The sequence below is a fragment of the Mirounga leonina genome, unplaced genomic scaffold (genome assembly GCF_011800145.1).
Source record: "Mirounga leonina isolate KUSES-001 unplaced genomic scaffold, KU_Mleo_1.0 Mir_201, whole genome shotgun sequence".
NCBI classification, from domain to species: Eukaryota; Metazoa; Chordata; class Mammalia; order Carnivora; family Phocidae; genus Mirounga; species Mirounga leonina.
In genome coordinates, this window is record NW_023270504.1 from 25,074,791 (window position 1) to 25,096,799 (window position 22,009).

General features: G+C 47.1%; 2 protein-coding genes across 6 annotated transcripts in view; one reads left to right on the forward strand and one right to left on the reverse strand.

Moving 5' to 3' along the window:
- The window catches only part of VAMP1 (vesicle associated membrane protein 1), a 72,693-nt gene extending 62,925 nt beyond the window's left edge, over positions 1-9,768 (forward strand). For all 4 annotated transcript variants that reach the window (XM_035028412.1, XM_035028413.1, XM_035028411.1 and 1 more), the window contains one exon: positions 9,138-9,768. The gene's annotated coding sequence lies outside the window, so the exon portion shown is untranslated. The remainder of the gene's footprint in view (positions 1-9,137) is intronic.
- A 2,761-nt stretch (positions 9,769-12,529) lies between these two features.
- Positions 12,530-19,691, reverse strand: LTBR (lymphotoxin beta receptor). Of its 2 annotated transcripts, none has more exons than XM_035028406.1 (10): positions 19,348-19,691; positions 19,111-19,207; positions 18,758-18,883; positions 18,503-18,655; positions 18,049-18,145; positions 17,822-17,913; positions 14,785-14,892; positions 14,428-14,453; positions 13,624-13,852; positions 12,530-13,446 (listed from the first exon to the last, which is right to left on the reverse strand). In XM_035028406.1, the coding sequence occupies exons 1-10, from the start codon at positions 19,441-19,443 to the stop codon at positions 13,205-13,207; spliced, it is 1,266 nt and encodes a 421-aa protein (XP_034884297.1). In that variant the 5' UTR covers positions 19,444-19,691; the 3' UTR covers positions 12,530-13,204. The 2 variants fall into 2 exon arrangements, with proteins under 2 accessions (XP_034884297.1, XP_034884296.1); XM_035028405.1 differs by having other exon boundaries at positions 19,327-19,691.
- Between the last annotated feature and the right edge of the window lie 2,318 nt (positions 19,692-22,009).

Consider the following 22,009-nt stretch of genomic DNA (forward strand, 5'->3'; position numbering starts at 1 on the left):
GGAATCTATGACCAGAACATCTATTCAGTATACTGGAAGTCCTGGCCAATGTAATAAGGCAAGAAAATAAAAGTTTTCCAGATTGGGAAGGAAGACATAAAACTGTCTTTGTTTGACAATGACATAATTATCTGTGTAAAGATCCCAAAGGATCTACAAAAATATTCCTAGAACTAATAAGTAAGTTTAGCAAGTTTGTAGGATACAAGGCCAATATACAAAAGTCAAACATATTTCCATATAACAGCAATTGACAATTGGAATTTGAAATTAAAAAAATATGATTTATAATAGTCCCCCACCCCTCACCCCCCACTTAAGTATTTAAGTATACATATAACAAAGTATGGGCAGGATCTGTATACTGAAAACTATGAAACACTAATAAAAGAAATCAACAAAGATGTAAATAAATGGAGAGATGTACTGTGTTCATGGGTTGGAAAATTCAATATTGTATGGATGTCAGTTCTCCCCAGTTTGAGTTATAGAGTCTGTATCCTCAATCAAAATCACAGCAGGCCTTTTACATTTTTTTGATAGAAAATGGCAAGTGGATTCTAAAATTTATACGGAAAAGAAAAGGAACTGAAAGGAACTAAAAAAAGAACACTAGTTGGAGAAACTACACTGTTGAATTTCAAGACTTATTAGGAAACTACAGTCATCAAGATGGTGTGGTATTAGAAAAAGGGTAGACACATAGGCCCACGGTGCCAATAGAGAGCCCAGAAATAAACCCACACAAATATTATCAACTGAGTTTTGACAAAGATGCAAAGAAAATCCAATGCAGAAAGAACAGTCTTTTCAACCACAAAAAAACAAACTTCAACACATACTTCATACTTACACAAAAAGTAATGGCCCATAAGCTTAAATTGAAATAGTGAAGTGACAAAATATCTAGAAGAAAACACAGGAGAGGGGCACCTGGGTGGCTCAGTCAGTTGGGCACTTGCCTTTGGCTTGGGTCTTGATCCCAGAGTCCTGGGATTGAGCCCTGCATTGTATTCCCTGCTTGGCAGGGAGTCTGCTCTCCCTCTGCCCCTCCCCCCTGCTCGTGTGCATTCACTCTCTCTCTTTCAAATAAATAAATAAATAAATAAATAAAATCTTAAAAACAACAACAACAAAAAAACACAGGAGAAAATCTGTGTCAGCCTTGGGTTTGGTGATCAGATTTCAGATACTACATCAAAAATGTAATCCATGGGGTGCCTGGATGGCTCAGTCAGTGAAGTATGCCACTTTTGATCTTCAGGTTGTGGGTTTGAGCCCCACGTTGGGTGTAGAGATTACTTAAAAGAAAACGCAATCCATAAAAGAAAAAAGTTGATAAAGTGGACCATATCAAAATTTAAAAACTTTGCTCTGTGACAGATATGTTAAGAGAATAAATAGACAAACCACAGGCTAGGAGAAAATATTTGCAGACTGCATATCTGATAATGGACTTGTATCCAGAATACATAAAGAATCTTTAAAACTGAATAAGAAAACAAATGACCCAATTTAAAATTGGGCAAAAGATTTAAAAAGACACTTTGGCAAATAAGATATATGGATGGCAAGTAAACATATGAAAAGATGGTCAACACTTGTCATTAGAGAAATGCAAATTAAAATCACAATGAGGTACCACTGTTCACCTCCCAGAATTGCTTAACATCAACACCACCACCACCAAATGTGATGGAGCAGAAGGAACTCTCATTGCAGGGGAAGTACAAAAAGGTATTCTATAGTCACTTTGGAAGACAGTTTGGCAGTTTCTAATCATGAGAAAACATCAGGCAAACCCAAACTGAAGGACATTCTATAAAGTAACTGATTAGCACCCTTCAAAACTACCAAGGAAAAAATAAGGAAAGAAAAAAAAATAAGGACAGAAATTGTCACAGATCAGAGAAGACTAAAGGGTCACTTATGACCCTTTAGTATCTTGGTTTGGATCCTGGGCCAGTAAAAGGACATTAGGGAAAAACTGGTACAATCTGAATAAAGTCTATAGCTTAATTGTATTTCAGCAATGTTAATTTCTTACTTTTAACTAATGAATCATGAGTATGTGAGATATTAAAATAAGGGAGGCCAGGGCGCCTGGGTGGCTCAGTTGGTTAAACGACTGCCTTCGGCTCAGCTCATGATCCTGGATTCCCGGGATCGAGTCCCACATTGGGCTCCCTGCTCAGCAGGGAGTCTGCCTCTCCCTCTCCCGCTCCCCCCTCTTGTGCTCTCTCTCTCTCTCTCTCTCTCTCTCACTCACTCTCTCTCTCAAATAAATAAATAAAATCTTTTAAAAAAAATAAAATAAGGGAGGCTGAGTGAAGGATATCAAAACTTTTGTGCTACCTTTGCAACTTTTCTGTAATTCTAAAATTGTCCTAAAGTAAATACTTTACTGAGAAAAGAAACCCCACAATTCTTTAAAGTGGCTAATATTAAGGTGACTGACAGTCCCAAGTTAAGGTAAATACGTGAAACAATGGAAGTCTCAAGCATTGCAGGTGGGATTGTAAATTACTTCCATCATTTTAGAAATGTTTTAGCAGTATTAACTAAAACTATACATATTTCCGTCTTATGATTTAGCAATTCTACTTCTAGGTATATACTCAAGAGAAATGAGTGCATATGTCTGTAAAAAGACATGTATAAGAACATTTGTAATAACTTTATTCAGAATTGCTGAAAACTTGAAACAACCCTTAAATTAGAAAGAACCAAGAGAATGGACAGAGTTAAGTGTATTCATATAGTGGAATACTACATGGCAAAATAATTTTTTTTATTTTTTAGAGAGAGATTGAGAGAACGTGAGCAGGAGGGAGGGGCAGAGAGAATCCCAAGCAGGCTCCACAGCTCGGAGCCTGATGCCAGGCTTGATCTCACAACCCTGAGATCATGACATGAGCCGAAATCAAGAGTGGGACACCTAACCAACTAAGCCACAGGCACCCCATACATGGCAAAATTTTAAAAAGAAACCAAACTACCAACTAGCAACAAGGATACATCTCAAAAACATGACATTGATTAAAAGAAGTCAGACATAAAATGACTAAATAGGCAGCTTAATAGACTAATTGATGGGGTAAGTCACAAGTTAAATAGTGAATATCTATATAGACTAATTGATGGGGATAAGTGATAAGTTAAATAGTGAATAACTCTAGAGCTATCCTGTATCACAAGATATATTACCTATCTCCCAGAATGTTAACGGAGACCCAAGTGGTAAGGATAACTGGGGGGGTGGGGTGTGAAGTCTTCTGGGGTGCTGAGAATGTTCTGTATCTTCTGGGATGGCAACATGAGTCTACCCATATGTAACACTTCTTCAGGCTGTACACTTAAGATCAGTACACTTTACATAGTTTACCATATGTATCTTATGATGTAAGAAAATGTGAAATAAAGAAGAATAAAAACTATAGTGGGGAACAAAAGAAACTTAAGTGGTTTCCTATTGCTTTTAAAGTCCAAAATCATTATTATAGCTTATAAGTCAGAGTGATCTGCCTCCTACCTACTTCTCCAGCTGTTCTCTGTTCCCAAGCTCCAGCCAAACTATTCTTCCTATCACGGGGCCTAGGCATGCACCATTCCTACCTTCCACTGGGAGAATTCTCTCCTCCCCACTTCACTTAGCTAACCTTAATTATTCTTCAGGTCACATCCTGAATTTCCTCAGGGAAGCATATCCTGATCCTCAAGCTTAGATTAGGTCTCTGATTATATGGTGTGCTTCTACTTTATAGTACTTACTTCACTGTAATTATTTTTCAAGCTTCAGAAGGTTAGGTAGTAGGTCCGTCTTGTTTGTTTGTTTTATCTTCAGATGTCCGGTACATAGTAAATACTCATTTAATATTTACTGGATGCTAATTTTGAAAGTGAGCCTTGGATTACTCATTTAACAAATGAGTAGTCCAAGGCCACAGAGTATGATCTGAGACTCAATCAACAAACCCTGTTGACTCTATCTCCAAGGGATATCTTCAAACTGTGTACTCTCTCCATCTGTCTATTGCCAGGAGCCTTCTACCTGGTCTTTCTGCTTCCATTCTTTATTCATTATCCACTGGATTATTACAGATAATAATGCCCTATTGTCTATTCTCCCAATAGCAGCCAGATTAATCCTTTTTAACATGAAAAGAGATTGCACTTCTCCCTTGCTCAAAACTTTCCAATGGCTTCTCTGAATTTAGAATATAATGAAACTCCTTATTTTGGTTTATGAAGCCCTATGTGATATGACTATCTGACTCCATCTGGAGCACCCTCACCCACCCAACTCTAGCCTAGACTTGTATTCTCCTAACTCCTCTAATGTCCTAAGGTCCTAGGCACTTTCACATTAGCTGTTCCCTCTGTCTGGAACATTCTTCCTTTTGGTCTTCCTATGACTGGTTCCTTCTGGTTGTTCAGTTCAGATGTCCCCTCCTCAAAAAGATTTCCATGACCATTCAGTCTAAAGTAGCTATATAGTTACTCTCACTTGCCCTATTTCAGTTTTCAGGATAATACTTATTGTTCCCGATTTATTTTGATCATCTGCCTCATCTAATGAGAGCAAGAGCATGCCCTTATCGTCTATTTAGCTCTGTATCTTTGATACCTAGAACAATGTTTAGCAGCACATAGTAGGTGCTCAGTAGTTAAATATTTGAGATTTGATGAATGCATGAATACCTCAGTGCCTGAGCTCTTTGTACCTTCCCAGCTATTGGTAACCACAGGCTCATTGAATCCAGTTTCTCCATAGACCTCTTAGAGCTGTGCTGTCCAGTAGAGTAGCAACTAGCCATATGTAGCTATTTAAATATAAAATTAAATTAAATTTAAATTCAGTTTCTCCAGGGGTGCCTCGGTAGCTCAGTCGGTTGAGTGGCCGACTCTTGGTTTCTGCTCAGGTCATGATCTCAGGGTCCCGGGATGGAACCCCACGTTGGGCTCTGAGCTGAGTGCAGAGTCAGCTTGAGACTCTTTCTCCCTCTTGATCTGCCCCTCCACCCCTCTCTCTCTCTCAAAAATAAATAAATAAATAAATAAATCTTTAAAATAAAATTCAGTTCCTTAGCTACATGTGGCTGGCTGCTCCCATATTGGACAACACAGATAATAATTTTTTTTTTAAAGATTTTATTTATTTATGTGACACAGAGAGACACAGCGAGAGAGGGAACACAAGCAGGGGGAGTGGGAGAGGGAGAAGCAGGCTTCCCACCGAGCAGGGAGCCCGATGCGGGGCTTGATCCCAGGACTCTGAGATCCTGACCTGAGCCAAAGGCAGTCGCTTAACCGACTGAGCCATCCAGGCGCCCCAATAATTTTTATCATTATAGAAAGTTCTGTTGGACAATGCTTTTTACAAATGGACTAATCCCAAAGGGAGTCTTTGGGCCTTGAGTATAAAAATAATTGCCTTTTGAGGGCTTGTTGCTCTGGAATGGCTTCTGCATGAATTGCCCTGTTTGACTGGACAAGCAGCTTTATCAAACAGGTGTTTTGACTGTCAGTCCATAATTTGAGGATCTCAGAGGTATAGGACATGGAACAAATAAATCTTTTCATGATAAGCACATAAAAATGAACAGATGCCTAGAAGATGATCTCCAAACACGGAACTATATAACTCTGTGCTGAGCAGAAGCATGGATGGAGGATGTGTTTACACTGGGTTGGGGGAGGTGAAAGGTTGGCAGTTCTAGATACTAAACTAAATTAACTCTAAGGTATAATTCCTTTAAGATGAACTGTTCTGTCAGAAATATAAATATAATTATAAAGCTTTGAGGAACATAAAACAGACCAATATTATAGGCCCAGTTCATTAATGAGAATCTGAAAATATTAGCAAACAGGATTCCAAAGGTACATTAAAAGAAAAATAAAATAAGATCAAGTGTGGGTTTTTCCAGAAAAGTAAAGATAGTTTAGTATTAGGAAACTGACTTATGTAATTCATCAGGCTGATAGATTTAAGGAGAAAAGTAGTGTGATCAACTCTGAAGAGGCTTAAATGACATGTGTTTGCTTCTTGTAAAGATTCAATATCCGTTGTAAGTTTAAAACCTCAGTGGAGGGATGCCTGGGTGGCTCAGTCAGTTAAACGGCTGGCTGTGGCTCAGGTCATGATCTCAGGGTCCTGGGATCAAGTCCCGCATCGGGCTCCTGCTCAGCGAGGAGCCTGCTTCTCCCACTGCCTGCAGCACCCCCTGCTTGTGCTCTCTCTCTCTGACAAATAAATAAATAAAATTTTCAAAAAAATAAAACCTCAGTGAAATAGTAAGTGATGGATATTTTCTTAGCAAAATAAAATAAACCTATTACAACTCCTGCTGAATGGGGAAATACTAAAAGTATTCCCCTTAAAATCAGGATCAAGACAGTAATGTTCATTAATGCCATGACCATTTAACATTGTTCTCAAGTTACTAGGCAATGTATTTTGATGAGATTAAAATGTATTAGAAGTATAAAAATTAGACAGTAGAGATTAATTTCACAGGACTTAAAGGTGATAACCCAAGTGAATCAACTGAAAAGCTATTATAGTTGATAAGAGAATTCAGTAGGTAGCCGGGTTAAAAAAATTGAGTCAGAAAAGATCCCATTTCTGTAGCATTTATGAAGATAAAGCACTTAGGAATGAACTTAGCAAGAAATACTCAAGATCTATATTTTAAAAAATTAAACATTAAAACACTACCGAGGCACACAAAAGGAATCAACACAGAGAAAGTCACCATGTTCTGGGGCGCCTGGGTGGCTCAGTCGGTTAAGTGTCTGCCCTTGGCTCAGGTCATGATCCTGGGGTCCTGGGATCGAGTCCTGCATTGAGCCCTGCATCAGGATCCCTGCTCAGCGGGGAGCCTGCTTCTCTCTCTCTCCCTCTGCCTGCCGCTCCCCCTGCTTGTGCTCTCTTTCTCTCTGTCAAATAAATAAATAAAACGTTAAAAAAAAAAGTCACCATGTTCTTGAAAGGAAGACCAGCATGAGAAAGATGTTAGTTCTCTCTGAGTAATCTATAAATCCGGTGCAATCTCAATACAAACATCAATAGGAGTTTTTTGGGGGAAGGGGTACTAAAGAAGCTGATCTTAAAATTCATTCTGAAAAAGAAATTAAGAAAACAGGGCCTGCCTGGGTGGTTCGGTCAGTTGGACGTCTGCCTTTGGCTAAGATCATGATCTCGGGGTCCTGGGATCGAGTCCCACATCAGGCTCCCTGCTCAGCGGGGAGCCTGCTTCTCCCTCTCCCTCTGCCTGCCACTCCCACTGCTTGTACTCACACTTTCTCTCTCTGTCAAATGAATGGATAAAGATCTTAAAAAAAAAAAAAGTAAGAAAACATAGGAACATTCTGGAGAAGGAGATCAAAAGGAGCTCTAATAGATATTAAGATATAGGAGCGCCTGGGTGGCTCAGTCGTTAAGCGTCTGCCTTCGGCTCAGGTCATGATCCCAGGGTCCTGGGATAGAGCCCCGCATCGGGCTCCCTGCTCCGCGGGAAGCCTGCTTCTCCCTCTCCCACTCCCCCTACTTGTGTTCCCTCTCTCACTATCTCTCTCTCTCTGTCAAATAAATAAAGAAAATCTTAAAAAAAAAAGATATTAAAATATAAACTAAATTAATTGAAAGACTGTGGGTGCTAGCAGATTAAAAAGATAGATCAAAAGAGGAGACCTGAAAATCCAGAAGTAAATGCAAGTTCTTACACAAATTTGGTTTATGATAATGGCAGTGTTTCCAATTAGTGAAGAAAAAAACATCGTTTAATAGGTGATTTCAGGGATAGCAAGATAACATTTGGAAATTGTCCCATAGAAAAATATTAAGAAAGATAACAGACAGTGGAAAGTAAATTACAAATGACTCTTTAACATAATGAAAGTGTTTACTCGCAATAAAATGAAAAAGTTCAGGGGTGCCTGGGTGGCTCAGTCGTTAAGCGTCTGCCTTCGGCTCAGGTCATGATCCAGGGTCCTGGGATCGAGTCCCACATCGGGCTCCCCACACAGGGAGCCTGCTTCTCCCTCTCCCACTCCCCCTGCTTGTGTTCCCTCTCTCGCTGTGTCTCTCCCTGTCAAATAAATAAAATCTTAAAAAAAAAAAATAAAATGAAAAAGTTCAGTCACAATAAGAAATGCAGATAAAAATTACACCGAGATAACATTTTTCGCCTTTCAGATTGGCAAAGATCAAAATGTTTGATAACACACCAAAGTTGGTGTTTGCATATGGAAATGGACACTGTTAAAAATAGCTCATGTTCAGTCTTTATGGAGGGCTATTTGGTAATATTTATCAAAATAAAATATACTTATCTTTTGACCCCAATTTTATTTCTAGCAATTTTTTGATAGCAGTACTCCCACATGTGCAAAACAATATACGTTATTATTGTGGAACTTTAAAAAAAATATTTATTTATTTGAGAGAGAGCATGCACCCATGCTAGCAGGGGAGGGGCAGAGGGAGAGGGAGAGAGACCCTCAAGCAGACTCCCCGCTGAGCACAGAGCCCGACTAGGGGCTCTATCTCATGACCCTGAGATCATGACCTGAGCTGAAACCAAGAGTCGGACACTCAACCAACTGAGCCACTCAGGCGCCCCTGGAATTGTTTTTGATAGTAAAGATTGGAAATGAATTAAAAAGTCTCAAAGAGATCTAGTTAAATGGGGCAGCCATATAATGGGATACTATGCATAAGCAGATATGAAAATTAAGGAGGGAGCTTTTTGATACTGATACGGAATTATGGCCAAGCTATTTTGATAAATGAAAAAGGCAAGGGGAAGGATATACAGAGAATGTGCTACCATTTATGGAAAAAAGGAGGAAGAGACTATAAGTGTATATATTTGTAAATTACCCCTGGAAAAGCATCAGAAACAGTAACATTGGTTGCTTCCAGGGAGGGCACCTTGGTGGTTGAGGGTCAGGAGTGGAAGAGACATTTCAGTTTACTCTTTGATATTTTCCGAATTTTGAGCCTTATTAATAAATTACCTACCCAAAGAAAGGAAACAAAGTTAAAACTAGAAAAGAAAATGAAAACATAACTTACTCTGATTTACACAAAAAGAAACGTCTCATGAACATGTTCTTTTCTTTTCTTCCAGGACCTCCATCCTCAGAGGACTGGCTTTTTATCTCCATGGCCTTTTCCTCATGATCGCAAGATGGCTACCACAGCTCAGTCATCATGTTCTCACACAAACATCCCCCAAACAAGAAAGAAGGGACAAGGAAAGCCAAAAACTTTCTCCTAATTATGCTTTTTGTTCTGGGAAGGAAGACTTCCCTATACGTGTCATTGGTCCGAAATGGATCTCATGTCCATCCTAAACCAATTTCTGGCAAAAGGGAATGGGTTTACTGGCTCCTGGGATTGAGGAAAGGGCCTCTCCTCCTCATACCATGGAATCTCTGCCCTAGTACAGAAATGCAGTTCTGTTCCTAGGAAAGGTACAGAAGTCTGTTGGGGAGGTTGCAGAAAGACATCACTGCTGTTGATGTGAGCCACTCCATCTTTTGAAAAAAAAAATCTTAATTACCCTAGGACAACATAACCCCACATCTCCCACTGCCACTACTCTAAGCCAGTTATGTCCATCTCTCTTATGGACTGCTGCCTTAGCCTCCTTCCTGGCCTCCCTGTACCCATGCTGTCATTGGCCTTGGCGCTGGCTCTGTCCCCCATGTGATATAGGAAGGGCATTCTCAAAAATAAAGTATGGGAGGCTAACTGGATTCAGACCTAATTGTCTCAACTATTGTATCTGGTTCTTTCTTTTGAAGACAACAATCAAGAGGCTGTCTTCGTTGATTTTTCTCTCAGCCTCCCTTCTAGACAGAGCTCTCCTCAATATAAAGTGGGCTCTGTTAGCGTGGCTTGGAGCTCATGTGAACTCAGCACTCGCAAAATAAGCATGCGCTGCATTAGAGGCTCAGTTGTGTCCTCCGAAATTTGTATGTGGAAGTCCTGCACCCCAGTACCTCAGAACATGACTGTGCTTGGAGATCGTCTTTAAAGGGATAATTAAAGGGCGCCTGGGTGGCTCAGTTGGTTAAGCGACTGCCTTCGGCTCAGGTCATGATCCTGGAGTCCCTGGATTGAGTCCCGCATCGGGCTCCCTGCTCGGCAGGGAGTCTGCTTCTCCCTCTGACCCTCCTCCCTCTCATGCTCTCTGTCTTTCATTCTCTCTGTCTCAAATAAATAAATAAAATCTTTAAAAAAAAAAAAGGGATAATTAAATTAAAGTGAGGTCATTAGGGTGAGCCCTTATCCAATCTGACTGGTGTCTTTATAAGAAGAGGAGATTAGGGGGCCCCTGGGTGGCTCAGTAGGTTGAGTGTCTGACTCTCGGGTTCGGCTCAGGTCATGATCTCCTGAGATGGAGATCTGCACTGGGCTCATGCTCAGCGTGGAGTCTGGTTGTCCCTCTCCCTCTGCTCTTTCTCTCTCATTAAAGGGAAAAAAAAAAAAAAAAGGAGATTAGGACACAAACAGGAGGGAAGACTACGTGAAGACACAGGGAGAGGACAGCTATCGGCAAGCCGAGAAGAGAAGCCTCAGAAGAAACCAACCCTGCTGACACCTTGGTCTTGGACTTCTAGCCTCCAGAACTGTGAGAAAATAATTTTCTGTTCTCAAAGCCCCCCAGCCTGCACTGCTTTGTGACGGCAGCCCTAACAAATTAACACAGGCTGGTATAGTCCCAAATGTGAATCGCATCACCTAGGACCTTAGCGCCATTTCTTTTATTTATTTATTTATTTATTTATTTATTTATTTATTTATTTATTAAAAGATTTTATTTATTTATTGGACAGAGAGATAGAGAGAGAGCACAAGTAGGCAGAGTGGCAGGCAGAGGGAGAGGGAGAAGCAGGCTCCCCACTGAGCAGGGAGCCCGATGCGGGGCTCGATCTGGACCTGAGCTGAGGGCAGACGCTTCACGACTGAGCCACCCAGGCGCCCAGCACCATTTCTTTTAAAAAGCTTTCCTCCTTTTTATTTTGTTGAAAAATGTATAAAATTTGGTTTTTTATCTAAATACACTGGAGCAATAATTAAGGATTCACATGGTCTGGCCCTGGCATATTGGAAGAGAGGGGTATTAACTCTAAAGATGCAGCTCAGGTGCCTGGGTGGCTCAGATGGTTAAACATCTGCCTTCGCTCAGGTCATGATCCTGGGGTCCTGGGATCGAGTCCCGTGTCAGGCTCCCTGCTTAGTGGGGAGCCTGCTTCTCCCTCTGCCTCTGTGTCTCTCATGAATAAATAAATAAAATCTTAAAAAAATGTATACAGCTCACTATAACTCTTTTTAAACCACTTTTTTTAGATTAAAATTTTATTTGAGAGAGAGAGAAAAAGAATGGGGGGAGGCGCAGAGGGAGAGGGAGAAGCAGACTCCCCGCTGAGCAGGGAGCCCGATGCGGGGCTCGATCCCAGAACCCTGGGATCATGACCTGAGGCAAAGGCAGCCGCTTAATTGACTGAGCCACCCAGGTGCCCCATGACTTAATTCTTAAAAAAGGAATTTGGATCTAATACTTTCATGGTCAACCTTTAATAACCCAACCACTCAGTTGGATCAGAGGGCTCTGTGTTTTGTAGCCACGCCATCTTGATGAGCCCCAGCGGCAGGGTTCTTAACATCAAACCCAGACGGTGGCCTTTTATGGAAGAAGTCTGCAGCAGCCGCTTCCCTCACAATCCTTCAAGTTCAGGTTGTCTCTACCAGGCAGTGAGATAGATAAAGTCTTGGGCCCAAACATTTCCCAATAAAAGAGCTTGAGAATATTTAAAGTTCTTTGGGGGAGAAATAAAATAAGACAAAAAGGAATAAACAAGTAAAAATCATGAGTGCCCCTTCTGAGTTGAAGGAGGTTGGCCTAGATCTCTTCACCAACAGGATGTGAACTTGATCTCTCATATTTTATGTCTAAAGTGCCTATCTTTCCCTTTGACCGGCCATCTGGAAAGAACACTCTCTCACTTTGCATTGTGGCTGGCGGTGTGAGAGTTGGCTCCGATTGAATGCCCGCAGGACGTGAAGGAGATCTGATTGAGAAAACCTTTTCTTTTTTTTTTATTTGTTCAGAGAAATTCTATAAGGGTGTGTGTTATGTGAAGTTTTTACCTGAGAGGCCTCCAGAGCCAGACCGACGGGGTGCAAATCCAGCTTTGCCATTTGCAGCTGAATTGGGCAAGTCATTTACCCTCTCTGTGGCTCAGTTTCCCCATTTGTTCAAGGAGAACAGTCAAAGCATCTATCTCAGGGAGATGTGGTAAGGACTGCGTAAGTTAATATTGTAAAGCGTTTAGAACACCGTCTGGCACCTTGTTAGCGATCGCGGGCTAATACAGTTATCACCTGAATTACATACACCAGTCTCTCACAGAAATACCTTTGTAGGATTGTATTTTAATGTTTTGACCTTTGCCTTTGACATTGCCCCAATGGAATAGTGTTTCTATGTGAATCCCAAGAAAATGAGTGATCTAGGTCTCAATCTCCTCTTTATTTGCATGTGGTTACAATTTATAAATACACTTGCCATTTTCCTCCCCCTCCCAAACTCCCCCTTCTACCTAGTAAGTGTGTCCAAACCCCCGGTTTTTAATGACTCCCTTTCCTGTTAGGCGGAGAGGGGAGGGGTGGTCCTCCATGTAACTCCATCTTCATATAGGGTCTACTTCAGTCCGTGTGACGTGCGGGCTCTCAAAGGGCCTCTGAAGCTTGGGGATGAGCACCACGAATCTGCTGGAGGTCCCACTGATGTCCTTGCAAGTGACAAGGACTGGCCTCCTTCTGTGCCATGCTGAGGGTACAGCACACCATGGTGGGCAGCAGTGAGCATCATATGCCCTGTCCGTGCCGGAAGCTGAGCTGCTGCAGGCCCAGTGGGCAGGAGGGTCTGCAATGAAGTCTCAGGCCTGCTCAGATGGCGGTGAGAGTCTTGTGGCGGGTACATACCCAGCCAGTGCCTGGCCCTGCTCTCGGAGACGTGTCTGAGGCCCGGCCCCTTACGGTCTGCCTCTCAGGGGCCCTACCCAGGCCCTCGGTCAATCCCGTATGGGTAGCGTAGCCTCAGGGAGAAGGTGCTCTTGCACTCCCTTCTCCTGGCTGTTCCCAGACACCAAGAGGCATGGGTGACGAGTTGGGTCCTTGGCCCTGTTAGAGGGCATGGCAGCCCAGTGTCTCTGTTTCAGCCAGGTGCCAAGCTTTGCCATCCTCCTGGTAGGGTGTAGAGAGCCCGGGAGGGCCAGGGGCACCCTCTTCAGGGGTGGGGTACGGAGGCTCTGGGGAAGCAGGGGGGTCTCCAGGGCCCCGTGCTCCCCCCAGGACTGGCCCATTGTAGATGTAGATGTTGCCGGTAACGGTCACAGACCCGCCAGTGACATGAATGCCGTTGGTACCTGTGGGAAAGGAGGCAGAGTGAGAGGGGCCAACGGCGAGCTAGTGGAATCTCTGTCTTGCTCTGTTTTAGTCTTCTCATTTCTGTCTGGCTCACACTCTCCTCCTGCCCACCATCCCTCCCGCCCCACCCTTCCTTCCCTGCCCCCTCTCCTCCCTGCTGCCTGCCCTAGGCTCACCATGGGCCACCTGGCTTTGCTCTGGGAGCTCAGGCTCCAGCTCCCTGGCCTGGCTGAGAGGACTCTGCTGCTGTAGCACCTCTTCCTCCAAACTCGGGGGCGCTGGGAGCCTGGCCGAGGCCAGGGCCGTATCTCTAGGGAAGGGCAGAAGTGGCTTTACCAGGTCAGGGAAATGTGGGTTGACCCTTGGAGGCTCCCAGCTTCCGTCAGCAGAATTTGATTCCTCTCCCTGTAGGAGAGAGGCAGAGAACCGACCGATGACGTGGGCCTCGGACCCCAGCTTTCTTTAATTCCCACCCCCCACCCCATGCTTAGGCAGCTCACTGTTCTCCTCTACTCCACTTCGTGCTCCCTGCCACAGGGCCTTTGCACTAGATGTCCCTCTTCCTGGAGCACTTTCCCCGAGATGTTCTGATGGATGGCTCCCTCACTTCTTCAGCTCTCTGCTCAAATATCAGTTTATCCAAGAGGCCCTCTCTGTCTACTCTAAGATAATGTACCCCCACCCTTTGCCACTGTCACTCACTGTCCTGCTACCATGCTTTATTTAGCAACTATGACCCCCTAATAATGTATTTCTTTAACTTTAGCCTTGCTCCCCTGGCCTGTAAGTCCAGGAGGGCAGGTACTTTGCTTTGCTCACTGCTATATCCATAGTGCCCAGAACGGTGCCTGGCATGTGGTAGGCTCAATCACTTATTAGCTGAGTGAATGTTGAGGCCTTACACTCTTACCCTGCCTACCCCTCCCTGTTCACTTAGCCCCGCCTGTCCTCCTTGCTGCCTTCTCAGCCTTCCCCATTACCTCTGGACGCCTCTTGAGCAGGGATCCTGCAATGGAAAATGAAATGGGGGTCAGGCCTCCAGTAGGCCCTGGGCCCCCGGGCTCGCACCCTTCACAGCCCACTGAGGCGTTTGCCCCCCACCCTGGGTTCCCAGAAGGAACGAGCTATCATTGCCTTATCTCCAGCCTCAGAATGGGGGGGCTGGGTGGAGAGGATGTCTGTGCTGGGGGCGGGCACTGCAAGTCTTCAGGGCATGGACAGGCAGAAGGGTTGGCCCCAGGGAAGCTGACTGTCTCCCCCAAACTCCCTCCCTCATGCAGGTGGGGACAGCCAGCTGGCCAGGCCCGCCACCCTGCCTGCATCCAGCTCCTTCCTACCCAGCTTCCTGCAGAGAGAAGGGTGGCTCTTCCAGGTGCAGGCCAGGACGGTGGTGAGGAACAGGAATGAGGCCAGCGGCAGCAGGATGGCCAGCACCATCACAGTTCCTGCCAGGACAGCAGACAGGAGAGCCATGATGACACCACGGAGGGCAGGGTCTGGGGGTGGGGGTGGGGGCACTAAGGACCAGCTTTCTAGTTCTCTGGGTGACCCAGAGAAAAGGGAGAGCAGCTTTTCCCTTCCAGACCCACTGCAGTTCCTAAAGGCAGAATTAGAGAAACTTCCCTTGGGTTACACAGAAGGGGAACCAAGTTGGACTTGGGGAGGACCTCCTGACAGCCAGGAGAAACTCTGTCATAGATGGAGATCTTTGGGGGTGGTGCTGGTGGCCACCACGTAGAGACCCAAGGACTGGGGCAGCCTGTGGGTGAGAAGAGGTGCATGCGCAGTTGGGTTTCCAGGGCTGGAAGCGGGGGTGGGAGGCGGTACAGGGAGGGTGGGGCTTGGGTTTATAAGCAACTCAGGCCACAGGGTAGAGCCACACTTCTGTGGACATGAGCGTCCTAGAGAGAGGCCACTGTAGGAGCTGAGATTGCCCCTCTATCTCTGTGGGGGTGTTTATGGGGGTGGGAGAGGAGGGGTGGCAAGGTCTCCACTCCCTTGCTCAGGGCAGGTTGCAGGAGAGGGAGGGAAGGGAGGCTGGGACTTGGGATTCTCAGTTCTGGTATGTAGCCGTGGATAATTTCTGTCTTTCACAGCAGAGTCTGCAGTGCCCACCAAGTGTGTTCTGGGGAAGGTCAGGAAGACTTGGACATTTGCATCCTGGGAGCTTGCCCTTTCTGATCCACCTAAACCTGGGGCCTGAGGGAAGACAGAGTGGGAGGCATGGGAAAAAAACTGGACCTGGAGTCCGAGACATCTGGGTCCCGGCCCAACTGGGTGACTTTTTAAGTCATTCCTCCTTTTGGAGCACCTCAAAGAGAAAATGAGGGGGTTAGGTACATTCTGTCCAAAATTCCAGCTCTGAAGTGCCAATAGTATTTGATACACGGTTAAAAAGTAACAAGAGGACATGGAAAAACACTTACGATGTATTTGAAAAACCAAGTTACAAAATATTCAAATGACTCCACTTTTAGAAAAACAATTGTATGTATAGACATACACAGAAAAATGTCTGGGAGGATATATTTAAAAATGTTAAGAGTGGATATGCTAAGTGATGGTCCTATAGGTGATTTTTATTTATTTTTATTTTTTATTTTTTAAAGATGTTATTTATTTATTTTTTATTTTTTAAAGATTTTATTTATTTATTTGAGAGAGAGAATGAGAAAGAGAGAGCACGAGAGGGGGGAAGGTCAGAGGGAGAAACAGACTCCCCACTGAGCAGGGAGCCCGATGCGGGACTCGATCCCGGGACTCCAGGATCATGACCTGAGCCGAAGGCAGTCGCTTAACCCACTGAGCCACCCAGGCGCCCAAGATGTTATTTATTTATTTGAGAGAGAGAGGCAGAGAGAGAAAGCATGAGCAGGGGCAGAGGGAGAGGGAGAAGCAGACTCCCTGCTGAGCCAGGAGCCCAATGGGGGGCTTGATCCCAAGACCCTGGGATCATGACCTGAGCCAAAGGCAGACGCTTCACCGACTGAGCCACGCAGGTGTCCCATGTGGGTGATTTTTAGTTTTGTTTCTCTGAATTTTCTGATTTTCTATGGTGTGCATGCATTACGGCATGGGCTCTGGAGTAAGAAAGAACCGAATATAGGTTTTCATAATACCAGTTACCACGTGGGGGATCTGGGGCAAGTCACATAAACTCTGCTGAGCCTCTTCCCCTCAGTGAGGATAATAACAGAACTACATTGACCCTAGAACAACATGACAGTTAGGGTCGCCGACCCCCAGGCAGTCGAAAATCCATGAATAACTTTTGATTCCCATAAAGTCTTAACTATGTAAATAGTCTACTGTTGGCCAGTAAGCCTTACCAGTAACACAGTTGATTAATGCATATTTTGTAGGTTATGTATTTATATACTGTGTTCTCACAATAAAGTGAGAGAAAAAAATGTCATTAAGAAAATCATAAGGAAGAGAAAATATATTTACAGAACTGTGCTGTATTTATTGAAAAAAAAAAGCCACAGGTAAGTGGACCCGCGCAGTTCAAACTCATGTTGTTCAACAGTCAGCTGTACTTTGTAGGGTCATTAAGCAAGATTAAATGAGTTATGGACGCCTGCATGGCTCAGTTGGTTAAGCATCTGCCTTGGGCTCAGGTCATGATCCTGGAGTCCTGGGATTGAGCCCTGAGCCCCAAATCGCATCGGGCTCCTTGCTCAGCAGGGAGCCTGCTTCTCCCTCTGCCTGCACCTCCCCCTGCTTGTGCTCTCTCTCTCTCTGTCTGAAATAAATAAATAAAATCTTAAAAAAAAAATTAAATGAGTTAGTGATTGTCAATTGCTGGCAGAGTGCCTGACACCTTGGCTCTCAATAAATGAAAGCTATTATTATAAAGATTTGGTAATTTAAAAAAAGTTAATAAACTCTCTCCCAACTAATAATGTTTACAGTCATTAGAAATATCCCTTAATCATCTGTTAGGCTAGGAAACCAGTAACTTCACAGAGAAAAAAAAAACAACCAAGAAAAAGTCAAATGTGGGATGAACTCTAATAATGAAAGTGTGTAATCTAATAAAGAGATTCTCAGTCTAGTAAGTAGATTATGTGATGGTAGCAGGTCCAGAATGATGACAGTGATGTCAGTTACAATTACCTATCAGTGTAGGAGTGGTCCTTGGCACAATATTATGTGTAACCTACAAGTTATATGTATAATACATAACTTAAAAAGAGTATATGTATTTGTGTATGCTAAGCTGGCCTAGGGATACACCCTAGGGAACTTCTCTGCTTGCCTGTTCTGAGAGAGGAGGATTCATCTTTTCCCCATTTTTTTAGATGGAAGGAATAAAGGCATCTTCCCAGCCTCCCCCGGCCCCCATGTGCCCCTCAGCCCCAGGCCCCTCACCTGGCATCTCAGGGTGCTCTGGTGGATTTCTGCAGCTGGTGTCAGACTGGGCAGTGCCTGGAACAGCCTCCACGAGGCCCTGCTCCTCACACCTGCGGAGGAAAGAGGGACCGATTCAGGTGGGCACAGGGCTGGGGGTGGCAAGGTGAGCCCGTGGGTGCGAGCACAGGGTGGTCAGCAGCTGGGACTTCTGGGATGGTGGAGGTGCGGCGTGGGGGCACACTCACCTTGTGTGGGGCTGGCAGCGGGCCCTGGGGGAGGAGGTGTTCTGGAAGTGGCCTGCCTTACAGGGCACACAGTTTCTGTTAGCCGCCCCGACTTCATCTGGCAGGAGAAAAGCAAGGCCAGCCAGGGTGAGTGGGCAAGGGGAGAGTCTCTCCACGTGAGTTTCCGCTGCTCCCATGGGACGGCCCCTCCCTGCCCGCCCACCTCACTCTGTGGCACCTTTCCTGATCGCCCTCTTGCTCAGAGAAGCCTCCAGAGGCCCTGCCTCTGTCCTGGCTCCATGTCTCTGCAGATGCCCGCAGTGGGACTCTCACAGGGAGGGAGAGGGGCTCTTTATACTGAAGAGAACTACCTGGGGGGCTTCCCCCCACCGGCGAAGTTCAGTGCTCCCTGCCCCCTTTCAAGATCGCCGACACCCAGCGGCCTCCCTGCCCTCCTCCCGCAGCGACCTCTGACCTGTCAGCTGGGCCTCGGTGCCAGGCGGGCAGTCGGAGAGTGGCTCGCAGTGCACACACTCAGTGTCCCAGTGCACGCAGAACATTCCCGGCTGGCAACGGCACTGGGTCTTCTGTCTGCTGGTGCAAGGCACGGTCTCCTCGAAGCCCAGCACTGGTGGGAGACAGGAGGGCTCAGCGGAGGGGCCGCGGTCGGGGACATGCCGGCCCCCCCAACCCCCCCAGCCCCCCGCGCCCCCCCCACCCCGCCACTCACTCTGGTCACAGGGACGGCACAGCTGGCAGATGGAGAGATGGTTCCAGTGCTCGTTGTAGGAATTTTCGGGACACAGGGCACAAACAGTGTCCCGGCTGCGGCTGCATTCGGCCGAGACGTGCGTGCCTAGAATGCGGGAATGGGAGTGGGGCCACCGCGGTGTCAGGGCAGCCCGGCCCCCCCTCTCCTCGGCCGCTCACTGTGGGACCCTGTCCTCTTGCTGGCCACCCATGAAGGATGGCCGGCTGGCTTTCCTGCAAGATGGTGTTTGTCTTCCCCCCGAGGCAGCGAGGTGCCCCGAGTCCCCCGCAACCCACCGCCCGTCCCCCGCTTTCTGGGCCATTGCCTCTCACCTGGGGGGCAGCGGGAGCAGCAGACCTGATGCTTGGGTTCGTAGTACTCCTTTTCCCGGTCCCGGCAGGTTTGGTTCTCTGTGTGGTATGGGGGCTCCTTCAAGGGAAGATGGAGGTGGGGGGAGAATTATTCGGGGGTCAGCTGGGGAGGTCAGAGGGACTAGAGAGTGGGCTGCCCAGACCCCCTCTTCCCCTCCCAAGCCCGCCGCCACCCACCTGCACGGGCCCCGCCCTCACCAGTTGGGCTTGGGACGCTGCCAGGACACCGCAGAGGCCCAGGATGAGTGGCCCCCAGGCCAGGCCGCAGGGGGAGGCAGCCCAGGGCAGGCGCATGGCGGCCAGTCGGCCAGTCGGCCAGATGGGGCGGAGGCCGGGGGAGGAAGGTGGGAGGCCTGCACGTCCTGGGCAGCGGTGAGAGCAGCCTTCCGAGCCCGGGGCCTGCGACAGGGCTGGGGCTGACGCGCCCCCGGGGGCCCAGCGGCCTGGCCTGGCCTCCAGGGCTCCAGCGCTGGGCTCAGGAAGTGGGAGTGGAGCGAGCCGGCCTTCGGGGCGGGGACAGGGAGCTCTGGGAGCAGAGGCAGCTGTCGCAATCGGGGAAGAGGAACAGGCTTGGCGGCCCCGATGCAGGGCGGGAGGGGGCGGCCGGGAAAGCACGTGAGGGCAGCAGGGCCGGAATCGGGCCTCCTCCCTTCTTCGGAAGCCTGGCCACGAGGGGAGGACTGCAGGGGCAGGCTAGGTGGGAAACAGGCAGCAGAGCCAGGGGGACAGAGATGGGCCTCCGAGAGCAGGGCAGAGCTGCCTTGGAACAGAGAGACGGAGAGAGACAGAGCCGTGTCCAGCTGGGTGCCAGAGCTGAAAGTGGAAGGGCCCGTGACCGACACACACAGGGGGAGTGCAGGGACCCGCAGAGGCCCCCATTCGGCCAGCCAGTTGCAGCATCTGGGAAACAGAAGTCCCACTTGGCATCCGTCTGGACGCCTGGGGGTTCTGGTCCTGTTGTGTGACTTTTAAAGATAAGCTACAAAGGAATCACACGAGTCAGCCGGCCCTCCCTGTGCGTGATCCACATTAGTGGGCACAGGTCACCTACAAGACACTGCTGAGAGGGCAGTGGCCCCTGCTCCCCAGTCCTTAGATGACAGGGAGGAACGGGTAGACCCAGCTCCCAAAGACGAGTAGGGGCGGCTGCGCTGGAGCTGGGCAGCCTCGGCCCTCAGGCCCATCTTCCTCACCCAGCAGCCTCTGATCCCTCCGCACTTGGAGGAGGCTGAGAGCCCACTTGTCCAGCCCCCTCGCCTTAAGGGTGAGAAGACAGAGGCTGAGGGGGGCCACATAGAGGAGATCGGGATTCCAGGGGGCTTGGTCTCGTCCCTAACCCCCTTTCTTCCCATCATTTCCCTGCAACCCATGAACAGCACCCCCATGTCCCCTGATGCCAGGCTCGCTGGTCTTCAAGTCTCTGTGCTCCTGGCTAGTTCGCATCTGTCCTTTGAGGTTCAGCAAGGCTCTGGGAAGCACCCGCACCCCAGGCTGCACAGCTCCCATACCCACTGCAGTCTGGAACCTGCTGCTTTTGGCCTCCCGCCCCACGAGGCAGTGAGTTCTGCAGTGGCCTGGATGGAATCCTTAAGTCTGGGTCCCAGTGCTTAGCCCAGTCTGGCCCATTCCAAGGGTCTGGTACATATTTATGGAGTAAATGATGAGGCCTTGCCCACATCACCTAGCCAGTCTATACGGAACCAGCCCAGACTCCAGAGTTCCTGATTCCTGGGTCCCACGCTCATTCCAGCAACCACTCTGCCTCCTTTGGCTTGAGGGGTGGATTTCTCTCTGGAGATAGGTCACCGGGACCCTGTCCTGCCCCTCTCCCTGCAGGGCTCTGCATTCATCCTTGCCGTTGGTCGGTCAGTTGTTGGTCATTGGTCGGTCTGACTGGCTAGACAGGCTCTTGGTGGGGGGAGCTGGGAAGTCCTGGTGCAGGAGCGCCTCTGGGGAGGAGGGCTCCCAAGACAGTGATGGGCCTGCCTGAGTTTAGACATCTCACTCCTCCCTCCTGGTGCAGGCCTCAGATCTGCACTCTGTGGCAAGTGTTTACACGGAGGGTCCAAGGCTGCCCATTTCAGAGCAGCATGCACTGCTCAGGGCGATGCCCTTTCCGGGTTAAGGGAATTCGGGGCTGGGACTGGACTCACCACTGAGCTCTTCAGTGCATAAAGCGGTGTGTGTGTGTGTATGTGTGTGTGTGTAGGGTCCCTAGAGCCTTTTTTCTCTTTTTTCTTTTTTACTTTTTATGATGGAAATTTGCACATAACATGTACATACACAAAAAGGAAGAAAATAATATTGTGAACTCCAGCTTCGGCTCACGGCCAGTCTTATGTCTTCCATACAGCCCTCCTCCATTCTTCCAATCTTCCCTTAATTATTTGGAAGCAAACCCCAGACATATTTCATTTGAAAATATGACAGGATTTGATAAAAAATACAGGAGGAACTCTTGTTTCTTTTAACTGAGGTATAATTTATAAACAATGAAATGCATAAAGTACACTAATCTCATATATACAAATCAGTGAATTTTCGCTTCTGTATATCTCCCCAGAACATTTCCTGCATGTCAAAAGGCTCCTGCTTCGCAGGTAAGCACTATCTCAGATCTTTTTAAAACCCAGCTGGCTGGACTACGTTCTTTTTTCCGCTGCCAATCTCATGCTGTCACGTCAGCCTTCGAGGACTCTCTGGGTCCTAAACGAGAGCCTTAAGATCTGGACTTTAAGCCTGGTCCCATCACTTCCCCTCTCTGGGCCTCTTTTTTTTCTTTTTTCTTTGCCAGTCACCTGCTGGTTTGCTTGCCAATCTGTTCTCTAGTTTCCTCTGCTCTGTGCGGCCTCACTACTAG

Bases quoted from the DNA above. Each gene is read 5' to 3' on its own strand.
- LTBR (XM_035028405.1), bottom strand. From the start codon at position 19,443: ATGCGCCTGCCCTGGGCTGCCTCCCCCTGCGGCCTGGCCTGGGGGCCA. The intron at 19,208-19,326 runs GTGGGTGGCGGC...CTTCCCTTGAAG, and splicing joins TGAGGGCGGGGCCCGTGCAG to GAGCCCCCATACCACACAGA. The intron at 18,656-18,757 runs GTGAGTGGCGGG...GTCTCCCACCAG, and splicing joins GTGCCGTCCCTGTGACCAGA to TGCTGGGCTTCGAGGAGACC.